Source organism: Carassius auratus, unplaced genomic scaffold (assembly GCF_003368295.1).
Source record: "Carassius auratus strain Wakin unplaced genomic scaffold, ASM336829v1 scaf_tig00217292, whole genome shotgun sequence".
In the NCBI taxonomy this organism is placed as follows: Eukaryota; Metazoa; Chordata; class Actinopteri; order Cypriniformes; family Cyprinidae; genus Carassius; species Carassius auratus.
Genome location: NW_020528986.1, coordinates 161,591 through 189,569, shown reverse-complemented (window position 1 = coordinate 189,569; position 27,979 = coordinate 161,591). Strand labels below are relative to the sequence as shown.

Genomic DNA, 27,979 nt, shown 5'->3' with positions numbered 1-27,979 from the left:
CCAGATGTGGTGGCCTACCACGAAAGCGACACACAGCTGTACCTGGCCCCAAACATGCACATGTGTACTTTGACCAAAGACATTCATTATCTCTGCCTTAGCAAACCCTTCCTCAGACACAACGCTGAAGGAATCTGCGAGTTGCAACCCTGGGTCAGCGATACGCGCTGCCCTGCCGAAGCCAAGCCTCGTACACAAGTCACAGAAACGCAAGCAGAGATTGTGGGTAACAGATGGCTCATCAACACTCCTGTGCGCTCAGCTACACTGACCTACGACCAGCATGACACCGCCACCCGTGTCAACCTGCTTGACCAAATACTGAAAGGTACCACCCAACACATTGACATTACTCCTGTCGACACAGCCCTCCAAGCACTGTCTCGACAGCCCGTTCTGAACCAGTCATCTGCGGTCCGAGCCTGGACTGCTGCCGACGCTGCACGGTGCATCTCCACTGTCATTGGTCCCGCCCTGACTCTTGGCATGACCTTCATCCTATACAGGATACTCAATGAGACGCAAACCGCTACAGCCAAACTCATGACAACCGTGGCTGGAGGTCTCCGATGGAATCCCTGGAAAGGGGGTGCCAAGTCAAAGACAACACCGAACCTCATCAAGCTGAATCCTCAGCTCCAGGAACCACCTGCCATCTTGAACCACCTGCCGTCATGATTCACCTTTCATCTGCCCATAGTGATGATTGCCATCTGATGATGTCTACACAGGGATTTCATCCGACGGAAAAGGGGGAGATGTAACACTAATGAGCTGATGGGATTTCAGCCATCTGTTCCATATTAATGAATCCTGACTCTAACACATTATGCACTCAAAGATCAGAACGTGAGTAAACAAGGACCTTCGTTGTTTACATAATTCACCATTTTGGGCGCCCTGAAGTCGGCCACATCCTGCCTTGAGTGACAGTTATTACACCTATGGAGACTGTCCAGGGATACCTTGCGAGCCTCAAAGGAGACACAAAACCCCCAACCACATTCCAACACATACACAAAAAGAAACCTTTCTTAAAAGTTCCTTACCGTCATAATTTTATTGATAACATGTATTTTGAATATGTTTTGTGTGTACCATGGTTAATCCTTGTTATGCAAGGGTTATAATTTTACTATCTTATAAATTGGAAATGTTTCTCCTCATTTTAACTTTCTCAAAGACAGCCATGTTTCTGCAACCCCCACTCCTGACCAGGTCGTAAAGCTTTATTAGTATTGTTTTTGTTGGTGCTTTGAGATGTTTCCCATATAAATTGGGACTATCTGCAATTTATTAGCGTGTGTTAATCTTTAAATGTGTGTAATTCTGCATTTGAATGTAACTTCGTGATTCTCAGTTATAGATGTACTGTTTGGTGTTTTTGTAATCGTCATGCTTTGACAGACCCATTTATCTAAAGCAAAGTAATGAAAAATTTATTAATCTTGAATTACGAACTTGCTAGAATATCACTGCTGAAGTCTGATAAGGCTAAATCATTAGGGTGGGTGTTTCTACAGAGACAGAGGAACTTTTTCCCGCTGCAGATCGTGGACGTTCATTGGTTGTTCACGCAAACAGAGGCGTGAACCATCTCAAGCCATAAGAGGCGACCGAACAAGGTCCGCCTCTCTCTTCTTACGCTGACTCCCTTCCCTCCTGCATCGACCCTGTTCGCTCCCGCTTGTGCCCATGCTCGGCCTTGGGCCACGCTCATCGCCGTCCCCCTCAGCACAGGGACTGAGAGGGGGAAGCCATTTTCATGGCTCCTTTGGAAGCTTTCGTTTTCGTTGTTTTCTTTTCTTTACTAAGTTTATTCAACTATTCGCCTCTACACAAGGAAGACAAATTCTGGAACACTGCCTTGTTAAACCTTTTAAATACCGCGCGATCCCGCAACAGCCCGGAAGATGAACGAACACCCCTTGCCACAAAGGACCACGCTGCTCCATGCTCACGCCATCCAGCCGGTCTCACGCCACGCACACTGGGCCATGCAAGTACCGTTTTCTATGGAGATTTAAATGCAGCTTTAAAGTGTTGCTATGATTTGAGTCGTTGTTGGCTTTCAAAAGTTACTGACTGTGATTTCCATACCTGAGCTCATTCTGTGAGCTTCTCTCTCTCTCTCTCTCTCTCCTCAATTTGGATTCCATTATGTCTTGTAAAAAGTTTACTGTCTGTATTGCCGTACGCATATTTACTCTGTGTGATTTGTAGTTTCGATGTATTATTAGTAGTGCTGTCAATCGATTAAAAAAAATTAACTAATTAATCGCACAATTTTTTAAAATTAATCGCGATTAATCGCAATTAAAAGACTGAAACTTTTTGGATATGTAAATGTAAAATGTAAATAATTAATGTAAACTCAAGACAAAGAAACTATTTAAATTCAAAATATGATTGTTTATTGGAATTTTTGTTTAACTTGTAACACAGATTTTCTCATGTAAACAACATACCTGCAATAAACCATCAATATCCTCCAAATTAACTGTTGGCTTGAAAGCCATATTTATTACAGAAATAAAAACACAGGCATGTAAGTACCATTTGAATTTCAAAACAATCAATGCCAATAAAAAACAAAAATGATTTCCACGTTGAATTCTAAGTGGACTGCAAAAAAATTCCAAAGTATAGTCATTGCCAGTGCTTTAAGTGGGCCAGTATGCACTGGTACTCAGTACCGCCACTTCCAAATATAGCTCTTGAGCGTACCGCCACCTCTCCGTGCACCCAGAACGTGCTTTTAGCGTACCGGTACGCTCATTTGGACATCTGTTTTAATAGAGGTTTTAATCTTTTTGCCGATTTTCAGAACGCCCTTCACAATGCAAGCTTCCTAATTCATCCCACCCAGAGCAGAAACTACGTTACCCATTCACCCTTAAGTTATACAAGTGAATAGCGCATGTGTCGCTTTTCCCACTGTTAAGTGTCAACAACTCAACGTGGCCGGAGAAGGTGTGTGAAACTCGTTGTTAGTTATACTAAAGTACTAAAGTATTTATTGTCTGATAAACATTAAAAACTGTCTGCGGAGGTTGAGTCGTCCTGCAGCCCCCGCTGGCTGCTCATTGGCTGCAGCATCTTTTTTCTAAGTTCTAAAAAAATACCGTAGACGGCAAGGCACAAATTTAGATATTCATTTATCTAATTAATCTATAGCCTATGCACAAAGACAATATGATCTTTTTGTCCCTTTTTTGTTTTAAAGCTTGATGAAGAGAGAGAGCGCAAGTTGCTGCAGCTGAGGAGGACAGTGATGCACGCGCACAGGAGTGATTGACAGTTCGCGGCACTGTGTACAAAAAATACTCCGCTACACAATTATTTCTTTATTTTCGTTTAAGCTTATTAACGTTAGCGTTACAGAAAGGTCTGATTTACGCACTGTTACAGTCATTGTTTTTTTTTTTTTTTTAAACAATGACATTTGAGTTCATGATTTTAATGTTTCTTGTGGCAGACTAAATGAAGAGTAATGTTTCTTGTGGCAGACTGAAGAGTAATCCGGCAGAGTTTTATACTGAAACTTTCCGTCTAAAAGTCCTTCCTTGGTCTTATCCATATTTCTTTGCACGTTGAACACACATAGGCCACAACTGGAAATAAAAAAAAGCTGCAACCGCGTTAATTGCGTTATTTTTTTTTAACGCGTTAAATATTTCAAATTAATCGAATGCGTTAACGCGCTAATTTTGACAGCACTAATTAGTCAATTATTAAAAACCCATATATTCATGATTCTTGTCTCCACCACCCGCTCACATTACGAGTCACGGAGATGTCTGATCTACCTACAAGCTTTAAGTTTAGAAACTAAATCTATCATAATGATAGGATAATGTTTTCGTGGCCAGAGAATATTTTTCCTTGAATTATAAGAAGTGATAACTTTATTGAAAATTGATAGGTCAATCTTACGGCCATTTGCTGGACAAACCACCGTTTGATTTGCAGTAATTTACAGTAAGAGGTATCACAATAATTGATATGAAGAATGGAATATTGACATATTAATGAGTAGGTTACAGTGCCCTGTAATGATTTATTGATGAATGCAATTGAGCTATTTTTCATAATCAATAAAATATTAGTGTAACTGTCATATGAGATACATATTAATCATATTCCTTATTATTCAAATTCCCTATATATCATTTGAGTTAATTATTCTTTACAACTCATTGTTGCTACACCTGTCAGGTTTAATAAGTGTGATTTCTTGCCTTATATGGGGTTAGGACCATCAGTTGTGTTGTGCAGAAGTCAGGTGGATACACATCTGATATTCCTACTGAATAGACTATTAGAATTTGTTATATGGCAAGAAAAAAGCATCTAAGTACAGGAAAACGAGTGGCCATCATTACTTTAAGAAATGAAGGTCAGTCAGTCCGAAAAATTGGGAAAACTTTGAAAGTGTCCCCAAGTGCAGTCACAAAAACCATCAAGCGCTACAAAGAAACTGGCTCACATGCGGACCGCCCCAGGAAAGGAAGACAAAGAGTCACCTCTGCTGGGGAAGATAAGTTCATCCGAGTCACCAGCCTCAGAAATCGCAGGTTAACAGCAGCTCAGATTAGAGACCAGGTCAATGGCACACGGAGTTCTAGCAGCAGACACATCTCTAGAACAACTGTTAAGAGGAGACTGTGTGAATCAGGCCTTCATGGTAGAATATCTGCTAGGAAACCACTGCTAAAGAAAGGCAACAAGCAGAAGAGACTTGTTTGGGCTAAAGAACACAAGGAATGGACATTAGACCAGTGGAAATCTGCTTTGGTCTGATGGGTCCAAATTTGAGATCTTTGGTTCCAACCACCGTGTCTTTGTGCGACACAGAAGAGGTGAACAGATGGATTCTACATGCCTGGTTCCCACCGTGAATTAATACATTTTTTGGGGATTTATTCAAAGTTGAAGGCATACTGAACCAGCATGGCTACCACAGCATCTTGCAGCGGCATGCTATTCCATCCGGTTTGCGTTTAGTTGGACCATCATTTATTTTTCAACAGGACAATGACCTCCAGGCTGTGTAAGGGCTATTTGACCAAGAAGGAGTGTGATGGGGTGTTGCGCCAGATGACCTGGCCTCCACAGTCACCGGACCTGAATTCAATCGAGATGGTTTGGGGTGAGCTGGACCGCAGAGTGAAGGCAAAAGGGCCAACAATTGCTAAGCATCTCTGGGAACTCCTTCAAGACTGTTGGAAGACCATTTCAGGTGACTACCTCTTGAAGCTCATCAAGGGAATGCCAAGAGTGTGCAAAGCAGTTATCAAAGCAAAAGATGGCTACTTTGAAGAACCTAGAATATGACATTTTCAGTCGTTTCACACATTTTTGTTACGTATATAATTCCACATGTGTTAATTCAGTTTTGAAGCCTTCAGTGTGAATCTACAATTTTCATTGTCATGAAAATAAAGAAAACTCTTTGAATGAGAAGGTGTGTCCAAACTTTTGGTCTGTACTGTATGTGTGTGTGCGCGTGTGTGTGTGTGTGATATATATATATATATATATATATATATATATATATATATATATATATATATATATATATATATATATATATAATTGGTGGGCATAGATTAATTTTTTTAATCTAGATTAATCTCACGGTGATCTTGAAATTAATCTAGATTAAGATGGCTCATTCGAATTCTGCCGAAGGCATTCAGAATATGTGTGTTACGCAAATAAAATTGTCAAACAGTAAGTCTTTGAGAAGTAGGTTATCAAGCTAGGTGGTGCATTAGAAAAGGGGCTCATCTCCTGTTTCCAAAATGCATCACAAATTGCTTGAGAAAGCTGTAAACTAATTCCACATTGCACAAGGTGCAAACAACCTTACGCCTGTTTCACACATACACTTGTACCAGTGGGCCATGTTTAAAAAAATTTAATTTGTATGTTTATTTTTATTTATTTGTGCTATTTACACAATGTTTAAGTTTTTTTCAAGTTTGTGTGAAGGTACAGAAACCAAATAATTAATTGTAAAATAGCACTGGATAGTCTTCTATGTAAAAATTTAATATACAATCAAATCTACATTTATTCAGACACCTTCAACATTTCTCACATTATTACAGTTTTGCTATATCAAAAATTATATCTGTTGTCTGAATAATTTTTGGTTTGATTGTTAGAACTACAAAGTAATTAAGTCAAGAGCAGTGAGTGATTTTCATTTTCTTGGACTAACATTGCAGCAGCCAGTAGCTAAATTAGACGCGGTCACTTTAAGAGACGATGAACACATCCAATATAATACACATCCCATTTTTTTCCTCAGCTGTTTACTTTCACTTAAGAAATATATACACACACACACATATATACATATACATATATATATACATACACACATATATATATATATATATATATATATATATATATATATATACACACATATATACACACACACACACACACACACATACATTATATATATATATGCATCTCTCGCTCTCTCTCTCTCTCTCTATATATATATATATAAATAAAAGCTCAATTAAAATTTTAACCCTGTAAAGTCTAACATATCAAATTACATTAGCCGTGGGCCAGTCGCGTGGGTGACAGGATGGGGGGGCTTATGATATTAGACTTCATAGCCAATAATAAAAGATATTAGTCTGCCACATAAAAACAACATTTAGACTCCATAGCCTATAATAAAAGATATTAGTCTGCCACAAAAAACATTAAAATCATGAACTCAAATGTCATTGTAAAAAAAAATTAAAAATTCAATTGACAGTAACAGTGTAACAAGTAACAGTGCGTAAATCAGACCTTTCTGTAACGCTAATAAGCTTAAACAAAAATAACAAAATAATTGTATAACGGAGTATTTTTTTGTACACAGTGCCGCAAACTGTCAATCACTCCTGTACGCGTGCGTCACTGTTCTCCTTGCAGATGCAGCAACTTGCGCTCTCTTCATCAAGCTTTAAAACAAAAAGGTCATATTGTCTTTGTGCATATGGATTAATTTGATAAATATCTAAATTCGTGCCTAGCCGCATATGGTATTTTAACTTAGAAAAAATAAGCTGTAGCCAATGAGCAGCCGGCGGGGGCTGGTTGCAGGATGACTCAAGCAGACAGCTTAGTTTTTAATGTACAATAACTACAAGATTTTGCTTTAGTATAATTTTCGGGACAGCGGTTTAGATTTCGGGACTGTCCCGAATTTTTCGGGACATCTGGTCACCCTCTCCACTCACGAGCTCTGATCGGAACAAACCCGAGCCTCAATGTCTGCTGACCTTGCAGAAACATACAAATAGACAGAAGCAGACTTGACTTTTTTAGTACAAATTATGAGCTAACTGACGATTTTTTATAATTCTTAAAATTATAATATATAAAGTTTTTTTTTTTTTTGCCTAGTTAATTATGCCTACGTTCCTATGGCCCAATGACGCTACAATGAGCATTTACTGCTTTTTAAATTACAATATTTTTACAATATTATATTTTTTTGCGGTCCTAGTTAGTTGAAAACGTTGGTCGGGTGCGGGTTATTATTAATACATTGACCCACGCATCACTGGTGGAAACCCTGCGCTATTCTGGCCTCGGTGGCCCGCCCGGCCCGCTTTAAGCCCTGGCTCACACTGGCCCGACAGTGGAAATATGGCTAATGAGAAAGTAATTTGCATCACTGAAGAGAGGAGCTTCAATGTAACATTAAAAAGTAAAAGTCCTTATTTCCTTATTATTCCAAACTCTAGTGTACATTCGATTTTAAACATTTATTGTATTTAACTTTTTGTATTGGACTTCTTGGGGAATTTAAGAGGATTTTTTTCATTCCAAGGTCTTGAAAGTTTGACATCTTCTGTAATCCATACACAAAATAGACAACTATTTGGTCATTCCAGTTTTTATTTATTTATTTATTATATATATATATATATATATATATATATATATATATATATATATATATATATATTTTTTTTTTTTTTTTTTTTTTTTTCATTAAAAATATTCTTATTTAAATTGACAAAAAAACAAAACAAAACAAACAACAACAAAAAAACCCCACTAAAAGCATGCTTAAAACGAAACATTGGAAATTTGTTGTGAACCCTCTCTGAGATCCAAAAAAACCCTGATAAATACAAGAGAACGTCCACTGAGCACTAAATGGATTACCAGAAGAGAAAAAATTAAAAATTTACATTTTCTTTTGCAACGACCCAAAATGGAAATGTGGAAAAGAACATGTTGCATTCAGAGATACTGACAAAACCCATTTAAAATTACTTCTCTTTAAGAAGCTGTCAAAACGTGTGCTATTACAAAAATGCCTGTTGAAAGCATTTCACAACAACACTCAAAACAGTAAAGCAAACAGTGTTTCAAAGCAATTCAGCTGCTCAGGAGTTCTCTCATAGAGCTTTGGATCTCAGTGTAACTCCTCAAGACATTTCAGTATCCTCAATTTTCATCATCTTTTTAGAGGTTCCTGTAAATGAGTCCTGCAACACAAGATGACAAAGTTGTTAAATAACTGACAAATATTCCAACTAAAATGTTAAATGTCATTTCAGAGTATTAATGCCCATCCCTAGTCAATTATCACACTGTAGATGTACTGTACAAAACAATTGCACAACACCCACCAGAAACAATTACTTTTTCCAGTGATGCTTCGACCTTATGTTTTTATGCAAGTCATTCCAGGACCTGTTTTACCCAGACTTCAAATGGTCTGATTGCATATATTTAATCTGCTAGCCCACCAGAGCACCTCTCAACTGGGAGTGTAGTGATTCTATGAATGTTTGGAGATCACAATGCCGTAATATTTAACACCAGCAATTAGATTTTATTAACTTTTGTAAACTAAAATTGTGAAAGTTTATTACAGGATCTTTGAGCAGTTCTAGCAAAAAGGCACACTGTGACTCAGAAGCATAAAGGTTGACAGACAAGAACCTCATAAATAAACAAAATATTAGTCCCTCCAGTTTTTCATGAGTATATTTCCAAATGAATGGCAAAAAGCAGAGTACTCAAGTTAGTGAGTAAATTAGTGTGATAAAGAAACTAGTGATCGACCGATGTATCTGTTTACCGATATTTTTCCCGATATTTAAGCATTTTTCCATAATCGGTTATCGGTTTTGTAATATCGGATTCGCTGATTTACGGCGCCATCTTGTAGCCATTTTGAGATTTCCGACATTGCAGCCCGGGCGTCTGAGGAGATCAGTCAACAACAACTCAGTGCACAGGTAAAGTATATGTTCTACTTGGTTTGCTTTAATTAATCAACTTTATTTAACATAACAGACATGCACAAATGAGATCTGAGACATAAATTCCTGATATAGTTAATTTATGCAGCTTGTTTCTAAACAATTGAGACGAACTCATTGAGTCACATAGTGTAATTCGTCATGTCCTGCCTCAATAAAGACGTATCTTTAAATGAATTAAATAAAACAGACATGAATGAGTGCATGTTGAAAATAAAAGCGCTGAATTTAATTCTCTGTCTGTTGTATTTGCTCACCATTAGTCTAGAAGAGAAAGTTCGTTCATATTGCTTAGCAACTGACGGATAATCTGGAGGCTTAAGCACGGCCACTGAATGAAACTTTTGACAAGATTATCTTGTTTAAACACCCGAGATTATATTATCATTTACTACATAATTATTTCGCTAATACACATATAAATATACCGCTTTGTGGAAATTTTATTATTTATTATCTCCATGCGCGATCGCGGTTGATTAAATTATAGTCAAACAGCACTTTGTCAGTTGGCATTTCATGATCTAACGTTAGATTGAACCTAGATCATAAAATGCCAACTGACAAGTGCTGTTTAACTTTATATAGTCTCGGGAAAAAAAGTTTGTTCATATTGCTCAGCACCTGACTGGGTTGATGATCAGGAAGCCTCAAGCACGGCCACTGCATGAAATTTTTGACAAGATTATCTCGTTTAAACCCCATAAATTATAGAATCATTTGATTTACTACATAACCATTATTTAGTTAATACAAATCTAAATAAATGCAGCTCTGTGGAAATTATTATCTCCACACACGATCGCGGTTGAGTAGCCCAATTTATAGTTTTGTGTAAATGCATAGATAAGTTACAGCACTTTGTCAGAAAGCATTTCATGATCTAGACCGACAAAACATAATAATTAATAACACTAGTTGGAATCAGTGATTGATAGGAGGATGGGCAAGCCACTTGAATGGTGGAAACAAAATGAGAAAAGGTTCCCCATTCTTGCTCGTCTGTCAAGAAAGTTCCTTTGCCCCCCACCGTCTTCGGTGCCAAGTGAACGAGCCTTCAGTGAAGTGGGAGCCATTTATGAAAACAAAGGAAGCAGGCTTACAGGGCAGAATGCTGAAAGACTCTGTTTTCTACACTAAAACCTAGTTCTGCTTAACTGGGAGTATTAAGTTACACTACTAAATAGCTATGCACTCCTAAATAGCCCTCCCGCCCCCACCAATATGTTATAATCATTTTTGTGCTTTATTTTTTTTACCTGTTTTTATTTTTTATATTTTAAAATAAAGACACTTCGTAACAGTTCACTTTAATTTTTTGGACTCAGACCCCTCTATTTATTTGTGTATAAATATATATATATTTTTTTTGTATGCAAGGAGGGAGTGATTGTTATAAATAAAATGGTTTGTTCAGCTCATTTGTGTTGTAATAATTGTCAGAAACAGAAGTATAACAGTAAATAAATAACGGTTCTGCATATCGGTTACATAAACATGCAAATAATCAATATCGGTCGATCACTAAAAGAAACATTCATGTATGACAAAAAACAGAGGACATGGATGCTAAAATAAAATAAGCACAATAATTGGAATTGGATGGCAGCATAAAACGCCTACTTGCCATATGTCAATAATTAAATAAAAAAATATATATATACTCAATGGAACTTGCTATTAATTGAATAACATTTACTATGAATCAGTGTATATTTAATTTACACAGTGCAAATGCATTTTTCTTTGTTTTACATTTCTGTAGTATTTCAACATAAAAAAAAGTTTTTAAAAATAAAAAAGGTTCAAATATCTTGTTTAAAAGTTGTCAAAAACTGTGTACACAAAATGAATGTAGCCTAACACATAATATGGTAAATGTAATTGACAAAATTCTGGAAATTACCACCACAAAAATCAGTCATTATAAAAACAAATGAAATTAAAAAAAATTCTGAAATGTTGGTGTTACTGATTTTACTTGGAATGGGCTTGAAATTGTGAAGATTACCTCTGCCAAAGCCAGTGATGCTCCACTTGATGTTGGACACAGGTATTCCGTATCCCCTGAATACTCCACATCGAACTCAAAGTCCATTATTTCACCAAGGTTAATCTCTTCTCTGTGACAATCACAGCAGGAGTTAAATGAACATTACTAATATATATATATATATATATATATATATATATATATATATATATATATATATATATATATATATATATATATATAAAAGGGGTGTAACGATACGCGTATTCGTACTGAACCGTTCGGTACGAGGCTTTCGGTTCGGTATGCGGTACGCATTATGTATACCGAACGGTTCGTTGGACTAATTAATTATATTTGAGAAAAAAAAAAAAAAAAAAAAGAGAAATATAATGATATGCGTTCAACAAGGTAGCCTAATAACGCAAACGTCGTAACAGGCAACGCCCCTGACACTCCCGAAGAAAAAAAACACCAACTTATAGTTAAGTGAGTAATGGCTTCGCCTACTATCGTTATTTGCACCTCTTGCCACATGTACAGTTTATCTATCTCTGTCGCTGATGAGGGATTCACATGTGATAAATGCAGGGAAATAGTTAGGCTGACAGAGAAGATTTCAGAATTAAGCCCCTTTCACACTGCCATTCCGGCAAATACAGGGGTAAAGTGTTCCTGTAATTGTTCCCTGGTCGCTAGATTTGGCACTTTCACACTGCCAGTGATGACCCGGTATATGTGCGTGCTTTCACACACAACCCTTGAAGATCCCGTAACGACACGTGACATCAGCGCGTGACGTGTAATGTACGAGTCGACAAAGCTTGGCACGTTATACTTTAACTGAAGCAAGCAAACGATCTCTGCATCAGCGCGGAAAGTGAGGAACTAACTGATCTCTGCTTCATTACAGTTTGCACATATGTTTTCGTCGCGAATGTTGATCTTCCTTCAAAACAACCGTCATCACTTCGATACCGAATTAGATCTGGCTTTTGTTCACACAGCGCTCGTTCCGGATCGATTACCGCAATGTTACTATGTCCCCGACCCGGGTTCGATTCGGTAATCAATTCCGGGACGTGGTTGCTTTCACACAGAAGGCGACCAGGCAATGTTACGGGAATATTGCGGGTCCGACGTGCAGTGTGAAAGGGGCTTTAAAGACACGCATCCAAACTTTAATTGAGGACAGTAAGAATGTTAGGGCTCTAGATACGGCTTTGGATGCGTCTAGCTCAGGGACTCCTGTACATTGTCCGGTTCCGGCAACAGAGCCCCTGCAGCAGGGCAACTGGGTGACGGTGAGGCAGCGTAGTCGTTGGTCAAAACACCGCTCTTCTGTTCCGATCAAAACATTAAACAGGTTCTCCCCACTCAGTGATGCACCCACTGAGAAACCTGATGAAAGTGCTCTAGTTATTGGTGATTCTATTGTACGGAACGTGAGTATAGAGACACCAGCCACCATAGTCAAATGTTTACCGGGAGCCAGAGCGCCTGACATCTTGGCAAATTTAAAAGTGCTGGCTAAACGTAAATACAGTAAGATTGTTAGAAATGCCGGCGCTAATGATGTTCGACTTCGCCAGTCAGAGATCACTAAAAATAACTTTAAAGAGGTGTGTGAACTTGCAAGCACGATGTCAGACACTGTAATATGCTCTGGTCCCCTCCCTGCTTACCGTGGTGACGAGATGCATAGCAGATTGTCATCACTCAATGGCTGGATGTCTAAGTGGTGCCCACAGAATAACATAAGTTTCATAGACAATTGGACGAGCTTTTGGGGCAGACCTGACCTGTTTAAAAGAGATGGTCTTCATCCCTCCTGGGGTGGCACCACTCTTCTGTCTAGAAATATGGCACATAGTCTTAGTGTTTATACTTGACTAACTGGGGCCCAGGTCAGGAAGCAGACAGACTGGCTAAACCGACCGTCTGCTAGCTGCCTCCCGTCACAGAGGTCAGTTAATTCTCAGCACATAGAGACTCTTTCAACTAGATATCACACTATAGAGACTGTGTCTGTTCCCCGAACTAGAAAATACAAAAAACGTCCAAACCAAGTTAAGGTTAACAATTTAATTGAGGTTCAACAAATAAAAAACAAATGATAAAGATTGGCTTATTGAATATCAGATCCATTTCTACGAAAACACTTTTTGTAAATAATATGATAACTGATCATAATATAGATGTGCTCTGTTTGACAGGAACTTGGCTAAAACCTGATGATTACATTATTTTAAATTAGTCCACCCCCCAAGATTACTGTTATAAACATGAGCCGCGTCTAAAAGGCAAAGGGGGAGGAGTTGCTTCAATTTATAACAACGTTTTCAGGATTTCTCAGAGGACAGGCTTCAAGTATAACTCGTTTGAAGTAATGGTGCTTCATATAACATTATCCAGAGAAACCAATGTTAATGATAAATCCCCTGTTATGTTTGTACTGGCTACTGTATACAGGCCACCAGGGCACCATACAGACTTTATTAAAGAGTTTGGTGATTTTACATCCGAGTTAGTTCTGGCTGCAGATAAAGTATTAATAGTTGGTGATTTTAATATCCATGTTGATAATGAAAAAGATGCATTGGGATCAGCATTTATAGACATTCTGAACTCTATTGGTGTTAGACAACATGTTTCAGGGCCTACTCATTGTCGAAATCATACTCTAAATTTAATACTGTCACATGGAATTGATGTTGATAGTGTTGACATTATTCAGCCAAGTGATGATATCTCAGATCATTATTTAGTTCTGTGTAAGCTTCATATAGCCAAAATTGTAAATTCTACTTGTTAAAAGTATCGAAGAACCATCACTTCTACCACAAAAGACTGCTTTTTAAGTTATCTTCCTGATGTATCCAAATTCCTTAGCATATCCAAAACCTCAGAACAACTTGATGATTTAACAGAAACTATGGACTCTCTCTTTTTTAGCACTTTAAATACAGTTGCTCCTTTACGCTTAAGGAAGGTTAAGGAAAACAGTTTGACACCATGGTATAATGAGCATACTCGCACCCTAAAGAGAGCAGCCCGAAAAATGGAGTGCAGCTGGAGGAAAACAAAACTAGAGGTATTTCGTATTGCTTGGCGGGAAAGTAGCATATCCTATAGAAAAGCATTAAAAACTGCTAGATCTGATTACTTTTCTCTTTTAGAAGAAAACAAACATAACCCCAGGTATTTATTCAATACAGTGGCTAAATTAACGAAAAATAAAGCCTCAACAAGTGTTGACATTTCCCAACACCACAACAGTAATGACTTTATGAACTACTTTACTTCTAAAATCGATACTATTAGAGATAAAATTGCAACCATTCAGCCGTCAGCTACAGTATCACATCAGACAGTGCACTATAGACCCCCTGAGGAACATTTCCACTCATTCTCTACTATAGGAGAGGAAGAATTGTATAAACTTGTTAAATCATCTAAACCAACAACATGTTAGACCCTATACCATCTAAGCTCCTAAAAGAGGTGCTTCCAGAAGTCATAGGTCCTCTTCTGACTATTATTAATTCCTCATTGTCATTAGGATATGTCCCCAAAACCTTCAAACTGGCTGTTATTAAGCCTCGCATAAAAAAACCACAACTTGACCCCAGAGAACTTGTTAATTATAGACCAATCTCAAATCTCCCTTTTCTGTCCAAGATACAAGAAAAGGTGGTATCCTCACAATTATATTCCTTCTTAGAGAAAAATGGTATATGTGAGGATTTCCAGTCAGGATTTAGACCGTATCATAGTACTGAGACTGCTCTCCTTAGAGTTACAAATGATCTGCTCTTATCATCTGATCGTGGGTGTATCTCTCTATTAGTTTTATTGGATCTTAGTGCTGCGTTTGACACAATTGACCACAACATTCTTTTGCATAGACTTGAACATTTTGTTGGCATCAGTGGAAGTGCATTAGCATGGTTTAAATCGTACTTATATGACCGGCATCAGTTCATAGCAGTGAATGAAATGTATCATATCGATCACAAGTGCAGTATGGAGTACCTCAAGGCTCAGTACCAGGGCCGCTACTCTTCACGCTTTATATGTTACCCTTGGGAGATATCATCAGGAAACATGGTGTTAGCTTTCACTGTTATGCTGATGATACTCACCTCTATATTTCCTCGCAGCCTGGTGAAACACACCAATTTGAAAAACTAATGGAATGCATAGTCAATATAAAAAATTGGATGACGAGTAATTTCTTACTGCTAAATTCAGAAAAAAACAGAGGTGTTAATCATAGGGCCTAAAAACTCTGCTTGTAATAACCTAGAACACTGTCTAAGACTTGATGGTTGCTCTGTCAATTCTTCGTCATCAGTTAGGAACCTAGGTGTGCTACTTGATCGCAATATTTCCTTAGAAAGCCACGTTTCTAGCATTTGTAAAACTGCATTTTTCCATCTCAAAAATATATCTAAATTACGGCCTATGCTCTCAATGTCAAATGCAGAAATGTTAATCCATGCATTTATGACTTCAAGGTTAGACTATTGTAATGCTTTATTGGGTGGTTGTTCTGCACGCTTGGTAAACAAACTACAGCTAGTCCAAAATGCAGCAGCAAGAGTTCTTACTAGAACCAGGAAGTATGACCATATTAGCCCGGTCCTGTCCACACTGCACTGGCTCCCGATCAAACATCGTATAGATTTTAAAATATTGCTTATTACTTCTAAAGCCCTGAATGGTTTAGCACCTCAGTATTTGAATGAGCTCCTTTTACATTATACTCCTCTACGTCCGCTACGTTCTCAAAACTCAGGCAATTTGATAATACCTAGAATATCAAAATCAACTGCGGCAGATCCTTTTCCTATTTGGCGCCTAAACTCTGGAATAACCTACCTAACATTGTTCGGGAGGCAGACACACTCTTGCAGTTTAAATCTAGATTAAAGACCCATCTCTTTAACCTGGCATACACATAACATACTAATATGCTTTTAATATCCAAATCAGTTAAAGGATTTTTAGGCTGCATTAATTAGGTAAACCGGAACCGGAAACACTTCACATAACACTGTACTTTCTACATCATTAGAAGAATGGCATCTACGCTAATATTTGTCTGTTTCTCTCTTGTTCCGAGGTCACCGTGGCCACCAGATCCAGTCTGTATCCAGATCAGAGGGTCACTGCAGTCACCCGGATACAGTACGTATCCAGACCAGATGGTGGATCAGCACCTAGAAAGGACCTATACTGCCCTGAAAGACAGCGGAGACCAGGACAACTAGAGCCCCAGATACAGATCCCCTGTAAAGACCTTGTCTCAGAGGACCACCAGGACAAGACCACAGGAAACAGATGATTCTTCTGCACAATCTGACTTTGCTGCAGCCTGGAATTGAACTACTGGTTTCGTCTGGTCAGAGGAGAACTGGCCCCCCAACTGAGCCTGGTTTCTCCCAAGGTTTTTTTCTCCATTCTGTCACCGATGGAGTTTCGTTTAAAGCACTATATAAATAAAGGTGATTGATTGATTGATTGATTGATTATATGTTTATATTAGGCTACTCAGTCAGGCGCTCGCTCACTCAGCGCATACTGTTCATGCACGGTACGCGGTGGCCAATGCGTTTAACAGACCTGAAAATAGAAGATCCTCCAATAACCAACAGGTCTGGTGTTTGGGTGTACTTTGGATTCCCTGTAAGCTATAATGGTGATGGCAAGAGAGTGGTGGATAAAAAACAACAACAACGGTATGTTGCATCTGCTACATGACAATAGAGTAGGCTACACCAGCGGGAATAAAAAAAATAAAAAAAACACCAACCGGAATACTTGAAACATGTCACCTCATTTACGCCGACATCACCTTATTGTGTCAGTATCTGGCGTGTCTTTCTCCTCCTTTCCAAAGCGCTCGGGCAGAAGCGCTCATGAGGCGTCTGTCTTTGCTAAGCAACAATTACGTGCTCTCTCCATGAGACGCGGAAATTTCAGCAAAGGATAAATGGATTTGCAACTCTAAAAATCGCTTGCAGTAGCTCTGCTACTAAATTTATTTCAAAATTGCAATCCATATACAACTATGATCAGCAGTTCCTTCATCTTGGCTGAGCTTTCAACGTTGTTACGGGAGAGGATGAAGCTGATTGGTTAGTTCTTGTCACATGACCCGTGGTGCGCTTGCGGCATTCTGAAAAGTTGAGATGTTTTTACATTTTGCTGTATCTAAAACTTACTGAACTGAACCGTGACATCAGTGTATCGTATCGAACCGTGAATTTTGTGAACCGTTACACCCCTAATATATATATATATACTAAAACAACGATTAATCATTGTGTTGTCACTATGCTGAACTATATATATATATATATATATATATATATATATATATATATATAAATAAAATATTCTTTAGAAAATTATAGCGGTTAAGTTTATTTGGAAATCAAAAAAACTTACATCTGCTGCACATCGCATCCCTCTTCTGCAGGAGGATCCCATGTGTGAAGTCTGACCCGCCACAGTTTAATCTGCTGGTCCCAGGACCGTCGGCTGTATTTCTTGAATTTGTTTGGAGTCTTTGGATGAACACCGGGCTGTCTCATATGCCTAAAATAATGGTTACAAATAATTTTCAACACTTTAACAGTTAGATTATATAAGCCTATAAATCGAAGACAAGAGGTCATAACAGTATAATACATTTAGTTTAAAACAATAATTATGCAATAATTATGATCTCACTCACTTGGGAACTTCTTTAATGTATCTGTCATATGCAAGAGTGTTTTTTCCATAATTTATCTGTTTTTGTCTTCTTATGAGTGTGGCCTCATCTGACTCCATGTCACCTTTAGCAGGAGACTCTTTTGAATCTCTAGAGTCTCTCGAGTCCGAACTGGGGGAACATGAAAAGCTTGGGTTACAACTCAAATCATGTACAAGTGACACCTAATGTAACTGTTTTCCAAAGACTTCCTTTTTTTCAGTTTTCCAAAAGTGTCCTCATCTGCCATTGTTAAAAAGATAGTCTCACTCTAAACTCACACCATTAGTTGTGCTAATGTTCCTGCATTTAGCTGATCAAGATGTTCAAACTAACACAGCAATATTTTAACCCTCTGGAGTCAATTCACACATATACGTGTGCTGAGGCATCTTCTCCTGATAACCTTGAAAATAACTTAAATTAAACTTTCAGTTTTGATCGTAGAGATAAGAGCAATACATTAATAAAATATATACATTTATTTTGTCCTCACATTTTTTCTTGTAACTCTTCCCTCTCAGTCATTTTTGAGAAAACAATATTTATTCGGGGTTAGTGAAAAACTAAAAATTATAAATCACTTGAATAAGGCCATAAAACACATACAGAACATCCTGGGACTTTTGAGAACTGGATCTTGTAGCCTAGAATTTTTCTTTCTAAATTATGTGAACATAATCTTGTTTACTCACTCACAGAAAACAATATATTGATTAAAATTTTCTAAGACATTTTTTTTGTGTGTGTGTAGAAATTGTCTATTTAAGAGGGCGAGAACCATCATGCATTATGTTGTGATTTACATCTGAGAAGACAAAGGCCCGCATAATGAGCCTTTCAGTCAGGTATGTGAGGGGGAAGAGTTACAAGAATGAATGTAAGGGAAAAAATGTTTGTATATTATGTTTGTAGTTTATTTAGCATATATTTAATTATCCCACAAAATAATTTAATATTCATTTGCGAGTGCAGATAAACAGTTTATTAGGAACAATCAAAACTGAATTTTTTCTATCACTCCAGTCACACACAATCCTACAGAAATCATTTTAACGTTCTGAGTTTATACAAAAAAATAAAAAAGATTTATTATCAACATTATTATTATTATTAATAATGGTGAAAAGAGCTGAGAATTTTTTTCAGGTTTTTATTTACACATATACATGCACATATATAAATACATACACACGTGTGTGTGTGTGTGTGTGTTTATATATATATATATATGTATATATATATATATATATATATATATATATATATATATATATATATATATATATATATATATATATATATATATATATATATATATATATATATATATATATATATATATATATAGATAGATAGATAAGATAGATAGATAGATAGATAGATAGAAAGAACAGCATTGTTTGTTACATTTAAATTTATCTGTTACATTTATATTATTTACACATGATCCCTGCTGAATAAACGCTTCATTGCTTTTTCTGAGGAAATCCTCAGAACATCATCTTGGGGTGAATTGGGTCTTATGTCTCTCAGCGCGAAGCAAACAGTAAAAAAAAAAAAAAAAAAAAAAAACAGTCTCGCTGCTTTGTTTTCTGTATGGGGGTTTACAAGCTGCGAGCTCAAGTGAAACATTATAATCTCAATAGCGCATTCAGCATGTGGTCGCATTAGATATAATGAAGGGAGATGTGAAAGACGGACATCGCGTTGTTTTCATATGGATTACTTTATCACAAAATATTTGTTTTCTGTAGCACTTGCTTAGTTTAAAAGTAGACATGGAAAGCTTCCTAGGGATATATCTCATGTCTCTTCGTTGAGTATTCACTGACTTAGTTCATTTTAATGACGTGTTTCTAAATGAAGATACCTGCAGGCCAAGGCTACAGACAGCGCACCTTGTTTGTGATCTTTATTTGATAAATGCAGAAAGTTTTGTCATGTCTGTATACAAATAAAAGTAGACCCTTTACAGATTCAATTGACGAATTGCTCTTATCTTTACAAACAAAACTGAAAGTGTAATTTAAACGTCCCATTTTTCATGCTTTTTTGAAGCTTTGATTGTCTTTACAGTGTGCAATATAACGTGTTCATGTTTCGTGTATAAAAAAAAAAAAAACAGTATTTTTCACACAATTTACATCTCTGTATACCGCTGTTTTCACTGTCATAAAAACGGGCTGATGACTTCCTTGTTCTATAAAGTCCCTCGTTCAGAAATACATACAGAGTTCTGACTGTGCAAGCGGTTCCTGTGTTGTGATTCGACACCAGCTTAGCGCATGCTGCCCTCCTGGAAATGCGATTGGGCTAGTTTTGAGAAGCAAGTGGGCAGGATTTGTTTTGAAAACCTGGCAATCCTGATCTGAACCATACCATTGATCACCCAAAGATTATGATCTCTGTGACTCTGTGATGCTATTAAGCTGGGATAGCAGAAAGTTTTGACATTGAGTTACACCACCTTTTGAAGACTTGTTACACTGAATAATCACAAACCTTCCAGATGAGATTTTTCTGTCTCTTTGAGGAAAATCTGCTTCAAGAATCCTCCTCCTGTATCTGAAAAAGAGAGAGATCACCAATTAACAGTTTATAAAGGATATAAATGTCTTTAAAGCTGAAGTCCATGAGGTTTGCCTCTTTGTCGCCATCTCTGTTTGAAATCTGCAGTTGCAGTTATTTGCGGAATAATCATCTTTTCGTGGATTCAGGGTATATACAGAACTTCTTACGTTGAATTTAATACCTTTTACCACCTTTTTTTAATACCTTAAAAAAAAATAATAATAACAGCACGACATCAAGCTGCAACTGTAGTGGCGTAAATTAAATATCTTTCCAAATGGAATAAAATATTGCATCACAATGTAACAAGGTCATTATAACTTAAAATCAACACTGGACTCAAAAACTGCCCACAGAGATAAGAACAGAAATAAAGAAAGAAGAGGAAGGAGAAATCTTCATAGATCATTAGTCAGTAAGTCTGATGTGTGAGCAATCTAAAAAAAAAAAAAGAGGTGGCCGTGAAGTAAGCACAGGTGTTATTAAAATAAATTAAGCTGACACATTTAAGTAAAGCAAAGGGATTAATCAAGATTTCACAATGGGCCTTCGTCCATAGTATTGGACAAATGTAAAATATATTTGAAATATTAAATATAATTTGCATAAATGTCTAGAACAAAAATCTGAACACTGGATGAAGTCAATTACAAAATTATTGTTTAATTATATATTTTTTTGACATCGAGTCAAATATTTTTACAGAGAGAATTCTGCGCATTTCTTTTTGTCACTCCATAATTCAGAAAATACTTTGAACAGCCAGAAAACAATATATTTTTACAATTTTGGGGGGAATAAAATGTTGTATTTAATCAAGAAAATTATATTATGAACACATCTCTCTGTAAAAACTTTCTGAATATAGACAGGAATAAATATGTAAACTTTGTGTATACGTGCTACTGAAGTGGAGATTTACGGCTCAGAGTTGGAGAAAAACCTAATTTTGAGAAAATGGCCTTTACAAATATGTATTTGATTGAAATCTATTTCAATCAACTAGGGCCCTATTATTTCCAGCGGATCGCGGAATCCAGTCATAAAAACGGAATCTACAGTTTAACGCGGAATGGCACGGAATTTGCCAATTTTGAATGAATTAATCAAAAATAGGTCATTGCACTTACATCAAATCACGATATGGACTAATATCTGTAAATATTAAGCCGGAACAGTCAATTTAAATATGAATCCTGCATGTTCTGCATGTCTGTGTCAATGAATGGAGCAGAAGCGCGTCTTCCTTAAATCACAAACACTGAAGCATGCGTGACGCTATGGTGATTTCAGCATCTGCTGTCTTACTAAAGACGAGAACACATGAACAACATCTCCAGAACTTCTCTGACAGTCACTTTTGACCATTTGATTGGAGTAAAACTAGCGTCACATCACATACACAGAACTGTAAAGGTACATCAACCCGTCAAAACAAAAGTCAGGTTAAAGACTATTGTTCAGCAGAATGTACCACAAAAAAAAAAAAAAAAAAAAAAAAATTACAAAAAAAAAACTATTTTTTTTTAAGGTTTAAATCACACAACCTTTCTTCCATGTTTTATTTTTAATAGTAAATACCCATTGTTTACCAAAAAGTTAAGTTAATTTTCAATAATTAAAAGATAAATTAATGTTTTATGTTTTTAATGTTTAACGTGCATCTCCGAAAATGCTTTATTTAAAAACCCAACTGAATGGCACTTAAATGCACTTAATTCATCTGTCAACTTTCTTGTCGTACATAGTACAAGTACAGACAGAGAAACAATGTGTAATAATTAAATGTTTATTTTTGATGTATGCATTGCATTCTATGCATTTAAAAAATAAAATAAAAAATTCTAAAAAGAGGAAACTTAGTTGTTCATTTTAAGAGACCTGTGACGGTCACAGAGGGACCGCACGTTCAACATGGACGTTAATACGTACAAACACACACCTAGGCTGTTTGGTGATATAAGAGTTTATTGTAATTATTGATCAGAGAGTGAATAAAATACCTGCAACCCTCAGACCTGCAACCCTCAGGCCACACTCTCCACTGCAGTAACAAACACAAACACAGACTACCTTCCATTACAAAGACATTCACATTTATACTGGTGGCCAGCACCATTACCACATGTGGAGGGACAAACTCACAGAAAACACTTTACACATGTTCCCTTAAATATACAGAGTCTGAAAGAAACATATTGGCATGATGTTCTACTTAATAAATATACTTTGATGTTATGAATTCGTTCACATTAAACAGGAAATAACAGCAACAACTCGGCCACATTGCCCCTGAAACCCCCACGCACAATTAATACATGTTAGATTCCCACCCTAAGCGGAACCAATAATTCCTGCCATTGTTTCTTACCAGGACTCTAAAAATCACGGGACAAACGCTACCGAGAACAATACACATAGTATAAAGGGATTTCATTCACTCTCTGATCAATAATTACAATAAACTCTTATATCACCAAACAGCCTCTGTGTGTGTTTGTACGTATGTGTGCGTATTAACGTCCATGTTGAATGTGCGGTTCCTCCGGTGACCGTCACAAGACCCAGGAGTCTTATTTTCTCTTGCATAATTAACATTGCACTTTAAGCAAAAACACATTTTATCCGATTACTCGATTAAATTGATGGAATTTTTTGTAGAATACTCGATTACTAAAATATTCGATAGCTACAGCCCTATTGACAGGTGCATGAAAAAAAAAAAAAATTTGCCTGCAGTGTATTCCCCTCCACTGACCTACATGTGTCAATTTGAGAGGTGGAGCAGGACACCATGGCCTGCCTACTTGAGGCCTAGACTGGAGCTATTAATCCTGAATTTGGAGACATCTAATGTCTGCATTTTAGGGCTGTAGTTGTCGAATATTTTAGTAATAGAGTATTCTACCAAAAATTCCATCAATTAATCTGATAAAATGTGTTTTTGCTTAAAGTGCAATATTAATTTGGCAAGAGAAAATAAGACTCCTGGGTCTCTTAAAACGAACAACTAAGTTTCCTTTTTTAGAAAAAATTTTTTTTTTATTTTTTAAATGCATAGAATTCAATGCATACATCAAAAATAAACATTTAATTAGTACCCATTGTTTCTCTGTCTGTACTTGTACTGTGAACAATGACAATAAAGTTGACCGTAGACCGTATCATAGTATTGAGACTGCTCTCCTTAGAGTTACAAATGATCTGCTCTTATCATCTGATCGTGGGTGTATCTCTCTATTAGTTTTATCGGATCTTAGTGCTGCGTTTGACACAATTGACCACAGCATTCTTTTGCATAGACTTTAACACTTTGTTGGCATCAGTGGAAGTGCATTAGCATGGTTTAAATCGTACTTATATGACCGCCATCAGTTCGTAGCAGTGAATCGATCACAAGTGCAGAATAGAGTACCTCAAGGCTCAGAACTAGAGCCGCTACTCTTCACGCTTTATATGTTACCCTTGGGAGATATCATCAGGAAACATGGTGTTAGCTTTCACCGTTATGCTGATGATACTCAGCTCTATATTTCTTCGCGGCCCTGTGAAACACACCAATTTGACAAACTAATGGAGATGCATATTCAATATAAAAAACTGGATGACGAGTAATTTCTTACTGCTAAATTCAGAAAAATAGAGGTGTTAATTATAGGACCTAAAAACTCCGCTTGTAACAACCTAGAACACTGTCTAAGACTTGATGGTTGCTCTGTCAATTCTTCGTCATCAGTTAGGAACCTAGGTGTGCTATTTGATCGCAATCTTTCCTTAGAAAGCCACGTTTCTAGCATTTGTAAAACTGCATTTTTCCATCTTAAAAATATATCTAAATTATGGCCTATGCGTTCAGTGTCAAATGCAGAAATGTTAATCCATGCATTTATGACCTCAAGGTTAGATTATTGTAATGCTTTATTGGGTGGTTGTTCTGCACGCTTAGTAAACAAACTACAGCTAGTCCAAAATGCAGCAGCAAGAGTTCTTACTAGAACCAGGAAGTATGACGATATTAGCCCGGTCCTGTAATCGCTGCACTGGCTCCCTATCAAACATCGTATAGATTTTAAAAAATGAGCTCCTTTCACATTATACTCCTCTACGTCCGCTATGTTCTCAAAACTCAGGCAATTTGATAAAACCTAGAATATCAAAATCAACTGCGGGCGGCAGATCCTTTTCCTATTTGGCGCCTAAACTCTGGAATAACCTACCTAACATTGTTCGGGAGGCAGACACACTCTTGCAGTTTAAATCTAGATTAAAGACCCATCTCTTTAACCTGGCATACACATAACATACCACAGATGGAGTACTCCAGTCCTGGACTCAGACTTGAGTCTGACTCGACACTCCATTCTCTGGACTCGTGACTCGACTTGGACTCGCGGACAGATGACTCGTACTTGGACTCGGACTCGAGGATATATAAAATCGGATTTTAGCATTCATCATGTTGTTTTTGACTAAAAATGTTTATTTTTTTAATTATATAAGGTGTTACACTTTTCCTGTTTCGTGCCCATCCGGCCGGGATCTATTTTTTTCCTTCACAGACACTGCTACCGCTCGCTCTCTTTGCTTGACAACACACTCACTGACGTCACTCACTTTACTTTCACTTTACTTATTTTCCAAAGCGCTCGGGCACTTGCGGGAAAGGATGAAGCTGATTGGTTATTTCTTTGTCACATGACCCGCGGTGCACTTGTGGCATTCTGAGAGGTTGAGATGTTTTTAACTCGATGCGTTGCGGACGCGCCTGGAAAAAACGAGAGCATCGCTTTCATTATGAGCGCGCATACCGCGCGCCTACAATGGAAATAACAAATTTGAGCGCGCAAAAGACGCGACATTCACCCGCCAGTGTGGCAGATAGCCTTTTGAGATTAAGCCTGTTTCACACCGGACGCCGAAGAATTACTGGTTTATTATTGTCTAAATGCAATTGTTCAACATGTTTTTGATAATTATTGACCTTCAGAGTCTAGAGAATTGTACTTCAGTGGTTTTATTGATTTTCAGCTTATACCCCATCACTTGTTTACCAAAGTAACTTTTTCAAATAATCTTGAATATTTAATTAACAGCTTTATTGACAATGTAGGACCCAGAGGCAAAGTTGTTCAGAATGAGGAGATTTATCAAATGATATGAAGATTTAGTGTTTTTGAGTGAATATGAGCATTTTCAAACAATTTGAGGCCATTTACCATATAAATCTTGTGTTTTCCTAGACCTTTTCTACTGTTATAGCGCCACCTATGGCCTGATCTCCATGAAACTTTGCATGCTTGTTAAGCTTAAGATTTCACCGAGTTTCATAAAGTTTTGAGTTTTCGTTTAGGTTTTATAGGCTATGTTTGGCCACACCCCTTTTTCTAAATTACCCCTTTACAGCTAACCAAAGGACAAAATTAAATATTTTTTTGATAATTATTGATCTAGAGAGTCCACAATATTACTGAAGTGGTTTGGTTCCGATCGGGCAAAAAACCTAGGACTAGTTCGCAAAAGTAGGTTTTTAACATATTTGTGAATAACAATTGAACGATTTGATTGACAGCAATGCTTCTTGAGGCAAAGTTGTGCATTATGAGGAGATCTATCAAATGATATGCATATTGTGAAACACCACGTGATTACAGAGCCATAAAACTTGTTAGCGCCAACTAGTGGCCGATTTCTTTCAAAATTCTTACAGACCTTAAGGTTCATGAGTCGAACGTACCCAGTGAGTTTCGTTCTGATCAACATCCGTTAACCCTTTCAAATAGGTGCTTAAAATTGTTTGGCCAATGGCGGCCATGTTTTTTGAGATATGCAAATGTCCTCATAGGTACTTGTGCCTCTTCAGACCAAGACACTGCGTACCAATTTTCAAGTCGATCGAGCCAACAGTTGCCTAGTTATAGCCATTTAGTGTTTTTTCTATCTTATTGCGCCCCCAAGTCAAATCGTTCAATTGTTATTCACAAATATGTTAAAAACCTACTTTTGCGAACTAGTCCTAGGTTTTTAGCCCGATCGGATCCAAACCACTGCAGTAATATTGTGTGGACTCTCTAGATCAATAATTATTAAAAAAATGTTGAATTTTGTCCTTTGGTTAGCTGTAAGGGGATAATTTAGAAAAAGGGGTGTGGCCAAACATACTCCAAAGCCTATAAAACCTAAACGAAAACTCAAAACTTTATGAAACTCGGTGAGAACATGTAACAGGTGACTCTTAACAAGCATGCAAAGTTTCATGGAGATCGAAGCATAGGTGGCGCTATAACAGTACAACAGGTCTCAAAACACAAGATTTAGATGGTAAATGGCCTCAAATTGTTTGAAAATGCTCATATATTCACTCAAAAACACTAGATATTCATATCATATGATAGATCTCCTCATTCTGAACAACTTTGCCTTTGGGACCAATGTTGTCAATAAAACTGTTAATGGGCAAAAAAAAATAACAACCCTATAACAGTTATGTTTAAAACACAGTGTTGTTTGAGTAAATGCAATTTATAACCACTAGATGGCAGCGGAAGACCACTAATGGGCTCATTCAGTAAAGTTGAACAGTACTGTTGAAAGGATTCATGAATTCATGCCAACACATTAAAAAATGAACTGTTATAACATTTTAAATCTCATTGAGTCAATGTTTTCCATTTTGTTCATACAGATATATCAGTTTTTACAATTTTGCCACATTATGATTACAGTTTAACCTGAAAATGACATCTAAACTCTAAAAAAAGAGAAGACTTGAAATAAGTTTGTCACCTATCACTTATAGATAACGTAAGTTATTTACATAGTGTACCCAAAGACCTGTTAATACAAACAGAAAGCCCACAAATTATCAAACTGTGTAAAATAATGCATAATCTCATTCTAAACAAGCATGCAAAATTTAAGTGAATTCATGCCTAAAAAATATAAAACACAGTTACATTTTAAATCTCATTGAGTCACAGTTTTCCATTTTGTTCAAACAGACATATCCAACAGACGTAGTGGTGTTGTTGGCGCAGTGGATAAGACACATGCCATCGGTGCGAGCGACCCGGGTTCGAATCCACTGTGAGACACCGATGTGTCGCTTAGCAAGACACTTAACCCCAAGTTGGTCCAGAAGTAGTGACCTCTGACATATATAGCAAGTGTAAGTCGCTTTGGATAAAAGCGTCAGATAAATGTAAACGGCAGTTTTTACACTTCTGCCACTTTATGATTACAGTGAAAGCTGAAAATGACATCAAAACTACTAAAAACTAGTTCAATCATTTAATTTCAGTGCGTGTGTCTGTCTGTGAGCCTAAACTCCATTTTGGATGTGTTTAA

The 27,979-nt window shown here is 37.1% G+C and overlaps 1 protein-coding gene across 2 annotated transcripts in view; it reads right to left on the bottom strand.

The window, feature by feature from the left end:
- Positions 1-8,034: 8,034 nt before the first annotated feature.
- Positions 8,035-27,979, bottom strand: part of LOC113100529 (histone RNA hairpin-binding protein-like) — a 55,462-nt gene continuing 35,517 nt past the window's right edge. Inside the window, exons 3-7 of one of the 2 annotated variants that reach the window (XM_026265213.1) lie at positions 20,567-20,629; positions 18,044-18,193; positions 17,755-17,904; positions 11,317-11,428; positions 8,035-8,522 (exon numbers count right to left, since the gene is read on the bottom strand). In XM_026265213.1, coding sequence (XP_026120998.1) covers positions 8,463-8,522; positions 11,317-11,428; positions 17,755-17,904; positions 18,044-18,193; positions 20,567-20,629 — 535 coding nt within the window. In that variant the 3' untranslated portion in view covers positions 8,035-8,462. The remainder of the gene's footprint in view (positions 8,523-11,316; positions 11,429-17,754; positions 17,905-18,043; positions 18,194-20,566; positions 20,630-27,979) is intronic. The other variant, XM_026265212.1, reaches the window with a different exon arrangement.